The sequence below is a fragment of the Endocarpon pusillum genome (assembly GCF_000464535.1).
Source record: "Endocarpon pusillum Z07020 unplaced genomic scaffold scaffold218, whole genome shotgun sequence".
Taxonomy (NCBI): Eukaryota; Fungi; Ascomycota; class Eurotiomycetes; order Verrucariales; family Verrucariaceae; genus Endocarpon; species Endocarpon pusillum.
The window spans coordinates 22421-33507 of record NW_006916155.1 but is presented as its reverse complement, the minus strand read 5'-3'; the positions used below and the strand labels follow the sequence as shown (position 1 = coordinate 33507).

At 51.4% G+C, this 11087-nt stretch overlaps 6 protein-coding genes across 6 annotated transcripts in view; 2 read left to right on the top strand and 4 right to left on the bottom strand.

Moving 5' to 3' along the window:
* EPUS_04219 (uncharacterized protein) overlaps nucleotides 1-1583 on the bottom strand; it is a gene marked incomplete at both ends in the record, with an annotated part of 5696 nt that extends 4113 nt beyond the window's left edge. The window contains 2 exons of the mRNA XM_007803315.1: nucleotides 19-1251; nucleotides 1368-1583. Coding sequence (XP_007801506.1) covers nucleotides 19-1251; nucleotides 1368-1583 — 1449 coding nt within the window. The remainder of the gene's footprint in view (nucleotides 1-18; nucleotides 1252-1367) is intronic.
* Nucleotides 1584-1871: 288 nt separating this feature from the next.
* Nucleotides 1872-4930, bottom strand: EPUS_04218 (uncharacterized protein; the record flags this gene model as incomplete). Its single annotated transcript, XM_007803314.1, has 2 exons — nucleotides 1872-4329; nucleotides 4380-4930. 2 exons carry the CDS (start codon nucleotides 4928-4930, stop codon nucleotides 1872-1874), a joined length of 3009 nt encoding a protein of 1002 aa, XP_007801505.1.
* Nucleotides 4931-5227: 297 nt separating this feature from the next.
* Nucleotides 5228-6052, top strand: EPUS_04217 (uncharacterized protein; the record flags this gene model as incomplete). Its single annotated transcript, XM_007803313.1, has 2 exons — nucleotides 5228-5382; nucleotides 5440-6052. The coding sequence occupies 2 exons, from the start codon at nucleotides 5228-5230 to the stop codon at nucleotides 6050-6052; spliced, it is 768 nt and encodes a 255-aa protein (XP_007801504.1).
* A 342-nt stretch (nucleotides 6053-6394) lies between these two features.
* EPUS_04216 (uncharacterized protein) lies at nucleotides 6395-6859 on the bottom strand (the record flags this gene model as incomplete). Its single annotated transcript, XM_007803312.1, has 1 exon — nucleotides 6395-6859. One exon carries the CDS (start codon nucleotides 6857-6859, stop codon nucleotides 6395-6397), a length of 465 nt encoding a protein of 154 aa, XP_007801503.1.
* Nucleotides 6860-7169: 310 nt separating this feature from the next.
* On the top strand, nucleotides 7170-8705 carry EPUS_04215 (ATP-dependent RNA helicase DBP3; the record flags this gene model as incomplete). The annotated part of the gene is made up of 1 exon (XM_007803311.1): nucleotides 7170-8705. One exon carries the CDS (start codon nucleotides 7170-7172, stop codon nucleotides 8703-8705), a length of 1536 nt encoding a protein of 511 aa, XP_007801502.1.
* A 122-nt stretch (nucleotides 8706-8827) lies between these two features.
* Nucleotides 8828-10471, bottom strand: EPUS_04214 (uncharacterized protein; the record flags this gene model as incomplete). The annotated part of the gene is made up of 1 exon (XM_007803310.1): nucleotides 8828-10471. One exon carries the CDS (start codon nucleotides 10469-10471, stop codon nucleotides 8828-8830), a length of 1644 nt encoding a protein of 547 aa, XP_007801501.1.
* Between the last annotated feature and the right edge of the window lie 616 nt (nucleotides 10472-11087).

Here is an 11087-nt window from a genome sequence, read left to right as displayed (position 1 = left end):
GGATTCGGGCGGGTCGACAAAGACGCGTTTCGGATCCACGCTCACGACCACGGCTTGGCAGCCGTAGGCGGCGCTGATGGTCTCGATGGCCGTCTTCCCGCTCAGCTGGCCTCCTGCGGCGTAGTAATCCTCGGCTGCGGTGACCGCTTCCGAGCCGATGCTGACTTTGTCCGCGCCGCTGGCGAAGTACAGTTTTGCCACTTCGAGCGCGGACGCGGTGCGCCCGGTGGAGGGGTCGATGGTGTCGCGGATTCCGCCGCCGATGGTCAGGGGCACGAAGACGGTACGCGAGACCTGGCGCAGGATCTCGAGCATGGGGAGGTCGGTGAGTGGGGAGGAGCGGAAGGAGGTTATGTTGAGGAAGGTGATCTCGTCGGCGGATTGCCGGTAGTATTTCTCGGCGAGGTGGACGGGTTTGCCTAGGTTGCGCACTTGGCCGGCGAGGTGTTTGGTCGTACTGGTGGAAGAAGAAGAGGAGGAAGTGTTGTTGGTGGGAACAGAGGCTTTTTCTCGGACGTCGTACTGATCGCCCTTTGTCACCACGAGGTCGCCGTCGTCGTTTGCGCGGACGTCCAGACAGGCTATGATGCGGCGCGTTAGGCCGTTTGTACTGCTCTCCACTTTGACCGCCTGTGGTGCTTGGGTGCCGTTCGCTATAGCTGGGTGGGAGACAGCTTCCCACGTCCTTCCCTCTAGAAACGCCTTAATGACTTTCAGCCCCGCCTCGCCACTCTTTTCGGGATGGAACTGTGTCGCGAATACATTTCCTTTTCCGATGGCACCTGCATACGTCTCGTCACCATACCTCGCCGTCGCCACAGTCCACCCCTGCTTTTCCAGCTCGCATCCGGGGCCGTACGGGGCAAAATAGCTGTGCACGTAGTAATACTTTCTCCAGTCCTCTAAGCCGTAGAAACTGTGCCTAGATGTGGAAGCTGAGTCCACAGCTGGTGCAAGGCTGGCAGAATTCCAGCCAATACATGGCACGCTCTTCCTCGCCTTCACAGCTCCCCTTGCATTGGTAGCACTGGTCTTGCTCTCATCGAATCTTCGTAGCTGCCCATTGATGACGCCCAGGCCAGCAACACCGGGTGCTTCATCCGAGCCGGTGAACAGGGCCTGAAGGCCCACGCAGATGCCAAAGAATGGTTTACCCGAAGCGAGGTGTGCATGGATGGCGGGGAGGTAGTTGGCATTCGAAAGGGATGTGAGACAGTGCGAGAAGTGACCTACGCCGGGGAGGATGAGTTTCTATGAGAGAGATGTCAGGGGGGGCAGTTAGTTCAGATGAAAGCAATTGCCCGCTAGAGAAAATAATATGGTTCACAGGATGTATTTTGGTGAAGAGCCAACATGCCCACGACCACATGAACAGAGTCAACGATTCGCAACGTGCAGATGTAGAACGATATGGACAATGCCTCGTCGATGCTGTACGAGAAAACAGTGTCCCTCACCTCAGCATCCTTCACATCTTCTGGACTCCTGATCCATTCTACCTCGTATCCACATTTCTCGATAGCATTGACCAGGGATCGAATATTGCCGGCTACATAGTCCAGCAAATGGACTTTCTTTCCCATTTCCGTGGTTGCGAAAGAAGCAGTTGATCAATGCACAATATACATATATGGCTACACAGGTGACTCAACTACTAAGTAGTATGGTACAGAAGATGTCAGCAAGAGATGAAATTGGTCTTGGCATCCCCTGCTTGCCCGGGTGGAATTCCTCTGGGGGCAGTCTTCGAGCAAGCAAGGGACATGTCACATGAAGTTATGTCAGGAGACGGCGAGGCTCAACCAGTAGCTAGGGTTGGCGGCTTGTATAGAGAAACAATTCGTATGGATACATGATATAGACACACTCGATCATTGCGTCGTCGCTCTCAATGCCTGCAACAGCAACGCAAATATCAGACCCCGAGCAACTTCCTCCACCTGGAGACAGTCAAAGACTCTCCCCAGCGCTTCGCCGCTGGCAGCACTACCCATAACGCTTGTCAAGGCTTGAGGCATACCCTTCTCCACCAAGAGCTTCCTCGCTTTCACTCTCAGCTTCTCCTGTTCAGCCGCAGTCATCTCAGGCGGCCACTGCTTTAGCTCTTCCTCCGTGGGCAAGGTGTTTTCCCTGAGCTTCAGTATATGGCCCGCCAGACCTGTGTCGGAGACGAAGTTCGCATCGATGATGCTGTCCTGCAGCAAGAGACGGATAGATTCTAATTGCGGATTGTTTGGGCGGAGGAGAAAGGTCTTTGCAGCGGCAAGAAGAGACAGGCGGATGGTCCAGGCGGAGGAGAGAGTATATAGTTCGGTGATTACCGCGAACATCAATTCAATGGACGCACGCGTTTCTTCCTCGGTGATGGGTCTGTTGTTATTCGCTCTAGTTGAGGATGCAGTGTTGGTCCTGGATGCTTCTGACTGGACGGGACCAGATATAGCAGGAGAAGGGAGAGTCGGCTGAGACTCGCTTGATGCCGCATGCGATATAGAAGATGTCTTGATATGAGTCGTTGCTGTTTCCGACTGCCCATAGTCATCCGATATATCGCTTGGTGGCGGCGGAAGATGAAGATTCTCCATCGACTCACCCTGTCCGCTCCTCCTTGGTGATGCCTGGCCGCTGTATGTTCTCAAGTCACTGCTTTGGCGAGAAGGTGTAGGACGTTGCTCCTTGACCTCCGTTGGACTCAAGCTCACAGAGACGCTGTCTTGGCTGGCTCTTCCTGGTTGCTGGCTATCTGGGTTTTGCAGGCTTACGACGGAGGCAGACTTCGTTGATCGTGCCGTGCCAGGGGGAGGCTTTTTCAATCCGCCACCAACGGCGCCAAACACACCTTGTACACCACCCAGCACAGCCTTGCCACCACCTGCAAGACCCTTTGGTGCTTGGCCGAGAACATTTACAAAGCCTTTGCCCATATTCTCCAGAGCGGCTGGTCCCTGAAATGGAAAGATATTCTTGGTAGGGCTGGGCGCTTTTTGAAGGCCCGTCTCCTTCTCTAAAAATTTCTTCATTGCTTCACTCTCAGCTAGTGGCTCATATCGTAAAGCATGTTGCAAGTATCGTTCAAGGTTCTGGCGTAGATAGTGTTTGGTTTGACCTTTCCAGCTTGGGAGTACAGCGTGCTTTTCGACAAATTCAGGCACGCCAGATATGATTGATATCCTACGCAGTACCTCGTGCAGCGCCTCAAAGTCCTGATATCTCCTCACCATCATCCAACCAGGGAACTTAGAGACAGCTGGCTCAATTTGCAGAAGATATTCCACCGCCGGCTTGGATCGTAGTGTAGATCTATCGTTAGCATCTCCCTCATCCATAATCGTGACAGCGGCATTGTGGAGTGTCAAAACGCTTGACGAGCTCGGGTATGTCACCGGCGACGGGGTGTGAGATGTCCTCAGCGCTGTTGGTACCTCTGAAGGAACGAGCTGGCCGAAATCGGTGAATGTGTTGGCTTGCGTTAGTGTGGTTCCCTGTGACGCGCCTTCTTCGGTGGTTGGCTGCAGATCCATCGACGAGTCCATGGACCGTTCATGCATCCGGTTTCGATCACTGTCTGAGGAGGTTGGGGTCGCCATTCCTTCGGTAGTAGCTGTGGAAATTGCATCATCGTTCTCAGCAATCGACGGTGGGTTTCGTTTTCTGCGCGCATCCTCTTCGGCAATCATCTCGCTCAAACGTTTTGCCTCCGACATTGCTTCTTGCATGGCCTCCTCGGCCCTGCTCATCCGGCGTGCATGCTTCTTTTCAGCATCGATCTGAACTGGCGACTTGGGCATGTTCTGTGTGGCGGTTCCCATGCTCTCGACACCTGCATCGATGGCATTCATGATCTCTGGTTCTCCATCTTCTAGCAGATATACAATCCAGCCATTTATCCACTCTGGTTTAGAGCAATTCCTGATCGTCATTTCCAGAACAACCCCTGCGAGTATTTCTCGAAGGAACGTTTTTGATGGTGGAAAGTTGAATGCTTTGGTGTCAAGAAAGCTTGCCAGGATGTCGTCGGCTACCAAGCGTAGCTTATGTTCTTGTTGCTGCTGGCTAAGGACATTGGCCAGGTTACTCTCAGGCTCATCTCGGAGGTATTGATGGACGGCGTCCTCAGCAGATTGACCTTGGCCAATACGAAGAGCAGTGGATAGTTCGCTCAGGAACACAATTATGATAGAGGTGGAATTTGTCACAAAGTCGAGGAATGGATCTGCAGGTCGCTTTCTCGACAGATGATTGGAGATTGAAAGAATGAAGCTTGTTAACGTTTGTCTGCAGGCAAGCGGGAAGGTGTTGTCGACCGGCAAGATTGGAGTGTACCACCATCTACATACCTGGGTCAGCAATCTGTATACTGGAGTCTACTGGATTCATACTTAACGTAGTCCCGTATGATCGCATCTGTGAAGGCGGTCAATGCGGCCGCCGTTGCCGGTTGGAACTCGGAGTAGTCGAGTGGCTTTGTTGCAAGCGACGCCTCAACCTTGACATCCTGATCTTCTGTTCCATTCTCCAGACCTCTTGTTCTGTCCTTCCAATCCAGGAGCCTCTTAGCGACTTCAATCCCAAGCTCTTTTCTCTTGCTGGTGCTCTTCTGCTGGCCATTGTGCGTGCCATCTGCCTCATCGCTTGAGCCCTCCCAAGTAGCCTGTAGTACGACTCCGATGACTGTCCCAATCAACACCAGGCCGACTCTTCCCAGGACTAGATACGTTGAAGCACAAAGCGCAACTGCACATGCTCCAAGAGTTTCGTTGCTCGCGCTGGCTAGAAAGTTGAGGAGAGCATCTGTCAAGCTTCGAACCGTTTTCGAGGTACTTGATGTCTCATTTTGCTCTGAAATAGGTTCTGTGCTTGGCTTTGAGATCTCGAGGTCCTCGGTAACTGCAGTCTCGACCGCTGGGGCCGCTGACCGAGTGGCATCCATTCACGACTGACACTTTGGCGGCAAAGGTGACATTGCACGTCTCATCTAATGTGAATGGAGTTATGTTTTTCGTCTCTCATCATTTCCTGTTAATTCTGCTACGCATTCGGAGGTTCAATTGTAGTGATGGTGCAAGACTGCACGTAACAAATTGGCCCCATGTGCGTTCTGGGGACCCTGGAATTAAATATGGCGCATCCCCGACAGGCTGGTCACAAAAAAAAGTTCCAATATATTCTTGCTGCCTCCTGAAGACACTGGATCTTGCAATATCGATTCAACCTCAAAGTTGTCAAAATGTCTCCCTCGGATATTTGCGTTACGTGCTACGAGCCACTGCTGCTTGAGATCGAGTCTGACAGTGAAGTGGACGAGGAAAGCTCAAGTCAATCCCTTGCGCCCACTGCAGTTCCTGATGATGTTGAATTTCCTTGCAGTTGCCATTTTCATTGGTAATTTTCTAAGAGCAGCATTTGCTATTTTCAGTTCGAGGATTAACGCTGGAACAGGGAATGCTTTCTAGAAGCCTACACTGTGACGGAATGTCCCAATTGCTCAGAGCCCTTATCCTCCTTGAACGCCCGGGGCGAACAGCAAGTCCTTTGCACGGTCCGAAATGAGGGCGGTGTGCAAGAAAATTTCGATATCCTTCCCTCGGCTACAGATGAGGCATACTTAAGGACATATCCAGAAGAAAGGAAAGGGCATGCGTATCTGGACTTCTGTCGCATGGGCGACGTGGACGCTCTAGTCCATCTCATCCAGGACGGGAACACAGACGGAGACAGCGGAAAATCACAAGAGGACCTCGACATTCTTAGGTACACCGGGTCTTTTGAGGGCATCGACGGTTCAGGAATGCATGTTGCCATCCGAAACGACCAGAACGAGGTTGCCTGGCTTCTGCTTGTTCTTGGTTCTTCTCTCGACTGGTGCGAGTTCCCGCCAGCAGTTCTGCATGCTATGGAAAGCATGGGACTCAGCAAAGAGGATCGAAGCGCGCAGCCGGACATCCGAAATTTAAAGGACAGTGAAGGCAAGACGGCGGCCATGGTAGCTAAAGAGAGGGGAGGTATTTGGTCGGATTGGACTAAGAGCGGCCGTCTTAATCCTCCAACCTGACCTATCCCACCCCATTGTCTCAACCCAGAATTCCGTGCCGACTAATTGATGCTTGACATCGGCAAAGATCTAAAGCAGAGGGTTGATATCGATATTCGCTATCCGAGTGAATCCGGGCATTCAAAGTAATTGCATTCATGCCAGATGCAAAGAAGATGGCGGCGGCATGCTCAGAGGAGTCTCGATGCTCCATACTGCAAGCCTTCGTTTTTCTGAGGATGTGAGGCGTCGCCTACAAGGACCAAGCCCAGTGGTGGATGAGGGACCCAGTGATAGTCATAGTAGAACAAAGGCCACGTTTCGAGAGCTCCTTTAGCAGGGATGTCAACCTCAACCTCACGATCATTTGCTCTCTTGCGTATCTTTCAGGATATACTTTGAGTGAGTCCCATGCGCAACGACCGTCCCCATCGCCTCCTCTCCAGTTGCTTTATAAATAGTCACAGTAGTAAACCCCATATTCCGACCCACCTTTGTCGTCTTGCCCTCAATTGTCAGAATATCACCCAACTTGGCCCCAGCAGAGTATGCGACATGGATGTCGGTGCTCAGTCCAGTCCTCTCTAGCCCGTGAGTCGCAATGGCCATGCCGCCCGCCCAATCCACAATAGTAGCTGAAACAGAGCCATGGAGGCTGCCCTTGGAATTGAGATGGTTAGGTCCGACAGTAAGTCGTGCGAGCATCGACCCAACAGAAGCAGAGACGATGTCGATGTCCGAGAAAAGGAAGTTGTACACCGGTGAGGCAGAGATGCGCGACCAACAGGCATTCACACTGGCCAGAGGGTCTGGGGGTGGGCTGTCCATCGTGCAGTCGAGCCTGGGGCTGAGAGACAGAGGGAGAACGACGTAGATAGAAGAGGGTAGCAAGTCTCTATGAAATTAGGGAATAGAGACCGAAGGTCAGCCGATCTACGGAGTATGAGGGTATACGTTATCGACCACTTTGAGCTATGAATTTATGGGAAGTGGAGGGACAGAAATCATTGCCGAAGTTCAACCACGCCGTGCTTCGGCCGTGATTTTGCCGGTAGAAAAAATTGTCGTGGAATGAAAAAAGTTTCGAGGTCAGATATCCAGCTGCACCTGTTGGCTGAAGTACATCTACGCAACAACCATGGGAAAGCGCATGCGTGATGATGGCCAACTGACCAAGGAGGAGAGAAGACGACTCAAAAAGACCCGAAAAGAAGCTATCAGCATCGAAGACATTACGCCGTCCTCAACCGATGTTACGCACACCCCAAATTCTGAAGCTCAGGATGACAGCGCCAGCTACACACAGCATCCTGGCTTGAATGCCCTACCACAAACAGAGATCGATAACTTTCTCAAGTCCGATGCAATTCAGATTGCCGATCCCCAAACATCTGGCCTTCGACCGATCACGTCCTTCTCCTTTCTGCCACCGTCTTTTGCTTCGGAGTATTCAAGCATCTTCAAGACCTTTTCTGCGCCATCATCTATACAAGCATTGGCATGGCCGTTTCTTTTGTCTCACAGAGATGTTGTTGGCATCGCAGAAACTGGCAGTGGGAAGACCCTTGCATTTGGCCTCCCACTGGTCGTGAGCCTGTCAGGTCTCAAGAAGAAGAAAGGTGTGCGTGCCGTGGTGATAGCCCCGACTCGAGAACTTGCTATTCAAGTTTTCGAACAGATTGAGACTCTCACCAAGGTAGCTTCATCCTCTCTTAAGGCTGTTTGCATATATGGTGGCATGTCAAAGGAAGATCAACGCAGGTCCCTGTCCTCAGCAAATATCATTGTTGCAACTCCCGGTAGGCTGAAGGACTTCATGAGTGACGGATCCGCCAATCTGAGCAAGGTGAAGTATCTCGTTCTTGACGAGGCGGACAGAATGCTGGACAAGGGTTTCGAGGATGATATCAAAGAGATTGTGGGTAAGATGCCTAGCTCGAAGAAGCGACAGACAGCCATGTTCACGGCCACCTGGCCGAAGAGTATACGTGAACTGGCGGCTACGTTCATGACTGAGCCGGTAAGAATAACGATTGGAAGAACAGATACAGAGGATTCTGGAGAATTAAGAGCCAACACGAGGATCAAGCAGTCCGTCGAGGTTGTCGAACAGCATGAGAAGGAGGGAAGATTATTGCAGCTCTTGAATCAATTTCAGAAGGGCGATAAGAAGAAGGATCGTGTCCTCGTGTTCTGCTTGTACAAGAAAGAGGCGTTGCGGATTGAACGATTTATTCGCTCGAGAGGCTTTAGGGTCGCGGCGATTCACGGTGACATGTCCCAACGAGATCGAATCGCTAGTCTTGAAGCATTCAAAAAGGCAGAAGTCAGCTTGCTCGTTGCCACAGACGTTGCGGCGAGGGGCCTTGACATCCCCAACGTCAAAGCCGTTATCAATGTAACATTTCCCTTGACAGCCGAAGACTATGTCCATCGCATTGGTCGGACTGGTAGAGCAGGTGCAGATGGTATCTCAGTCACTCTGTTCACCGAACAGGATAAAGGTCTTGCTGGTGGTTTGATCAATGTCCTCAAAGCTGCTAAGCAGGAAGTCCCAGAAGCTCTGCTCAGGTTTGGTACCACGGTCAAGAAGAAGCAGCATGAGGCCTACGGTGCCTTCTTCAAGGAATCCGAGGAAGGGAAGACTGCGACGAAAATCAAGTTCGATGATTGACCTGTGGGTCATTTGAGCCTGGTTTTGTCTCGCTCTTGAACCTGGAAGCGAGGCGGTCTGGTAATAAAGAGGATATGTATTCCATCAGAAAGTTCCGCTCGAGAAAAAGTCTGTCACCTATGTCAGCTGCTTAGATCTTGAACGAGACGCTCTTGAACTTGCATGATAGAGCCACCAGTTGCGCAAACCACTAGAATATCAAGCACACCAGCAATACTCTGTTTATCTTCGATTGTATTTCTCCTCATGATGCCTGCCGCAGCTGCACCAACGACGAAGATGCCAGGACTAGGCAGCACGTCCCTGATTATGTCCATGCTGCCATTGTTTCTCTTCAAGTATCTCGCAATAAACCAGGAGCTCCACACAATCCGCAGCAGCATATTAAAGATATTCCCAAATACCAATCCCCTAGCACCTAAATCCAGCACGTGAAGCAGGACATATGCCGCCCCGACATAACCTGCAGTAAAAGCGCCCATCCACAACGACTGCTGCCTCAACTCCGCGGGGCTTGCAACGGTAGTAACAAAAGCGTCCAAGATTCCATTATACGCCATGACGGGGATATAGTAACAATACGTGGACAGAATCCCCGCGATATCGGGCGTGAACCATGCAGGTCCCACCAGGATCTTAACGAGGAGCGGGAGGAGCGTATACAAGAAACAGAATGACAGCACGGCAATGATGCTGTATAGATGCAGCATATCGCCGAGCTGTCGTATTGCCGCTTTCAGGCGGGTAGGGTCGACTTGCCCGTTTTTATTTAGCTTTGACAGTAGCATGCCGAATGAGTTGCGGCTGCTCTCTTCGTAGGGTTGGAATAGCAGACGCGCTAGGAGGCCGCCATAGTTTGAGGCGAGGGCAAATGCGCCTTGGTCTTCTAGGGAGGCGAGAAAGCCTAGGATGAGGGCGTCACCTTGGGTTAGGATTTGCTTGAAAACGGATTGGGCGTAGAGGGTGCTGGCGAAGGATACGAGCGGTTTATAGAAACGGAATAAGAGATACTCAGGACTTCTTTGGACGATCGTGGGGAATATTGAGACACCATCTTGGCTTGTTAGAGGTAGGACGGCTGCCATGTATCCGCCAGCTAGAACAGATGCATACACGACTTGACCAACCGCGAAAGGCAGGACTGATGGTCTCAACTGTCTTTGACTGGCGATAAAGGCTGTCAGGCATGTTGCTGCGCATTTGGAGATAGCAGCAGTGGTCTCGATCCTTGCTCGAGACTTGTATAGAAGTCTCTCCTGAACGACCACGAAACATGGCTCTGAGAGAAGCTCGATCAGAGTAGCGATGGCGTAAGTCTGCAAGCTGAGACTGAAGTAGGGGCTTTGCTGGATGTCGATGTTGCCGCTCTGGCCTTGTTGATAAAGCCAGCCAAGTACCACGGTCAGGGGAATGCCCAAGCAGACAGCCAAATAGGAGAGGTTGACGATGACCTGAGTCTGACGTGCTCGAGCAGAAGATGCTGCGTTCGAGTCTGTTGACGTCGAACCATCCTCGCGAGAGATCTGACGCTGTAGAGCTACTCTCAGACTTTCACGCGAGAAATAGAGCACGGATACAGAATATAATTCGAGCTGTACTGCGATGCCCAGGAGCTGTGGTGATAGATATCGCAACACGAATTGGTTGCCGGCGAAAGTCAGGGCTCGAGATGCGATTTGTATGATGATCAGATAGATCGTTCCTCCAGCTGCTTGACCGAGCTTTGCTTGGGTATCGTTCCCATGGTTGAGATCATCTTGGGCCATGTAGTGGTGAAACTTGCAGTACTGTCCTGGTTGGGATGACTGGTGTGATGGAAGTTCCTTCTGACGCTTATCAACGCGAGGGCTTCATCTTCATAGACCTATAACATATCAGAATTTGCACCATACACACGTCCAACAAAAACTGTAGCTCGTAGCATTCATAAAGAAACACCTATTATATGAAATCTAGTGTGCAAGCGCTGAGAGTATCTGAAGCTTTCAGCAGTACGTGTAAGCAAATCGAGCTACCTCAGCTAGGCTACGTTTACAACTGCAGCACGTAAGAGGGTACTACAACTGGATGATTGTTCTGGCTTAATACAAGCTGTTGCGTTGCCCAAGCGGAACTTATGAGGCCAGAGCCGGCAAGAGAGCCGGTGGGAGTTCATATGCTTGGATATAGTCCAGAAAACATTCCAGATCGACGCCAGATACGGGAACGAGCAGCACTGTCACATTGATCAGAGCGACCAAGAGGATGGGTACTGCCAAACGCACAGCGGAGCCGTGCTGAGATAGAACGCGTTGTGCTTTGATGGATTAACTGCAGCGCATTTTGTGGACCTCTCCACAGTTACATATGTACAACACCTATTTCTCTGCCTGAGCTTTTCCA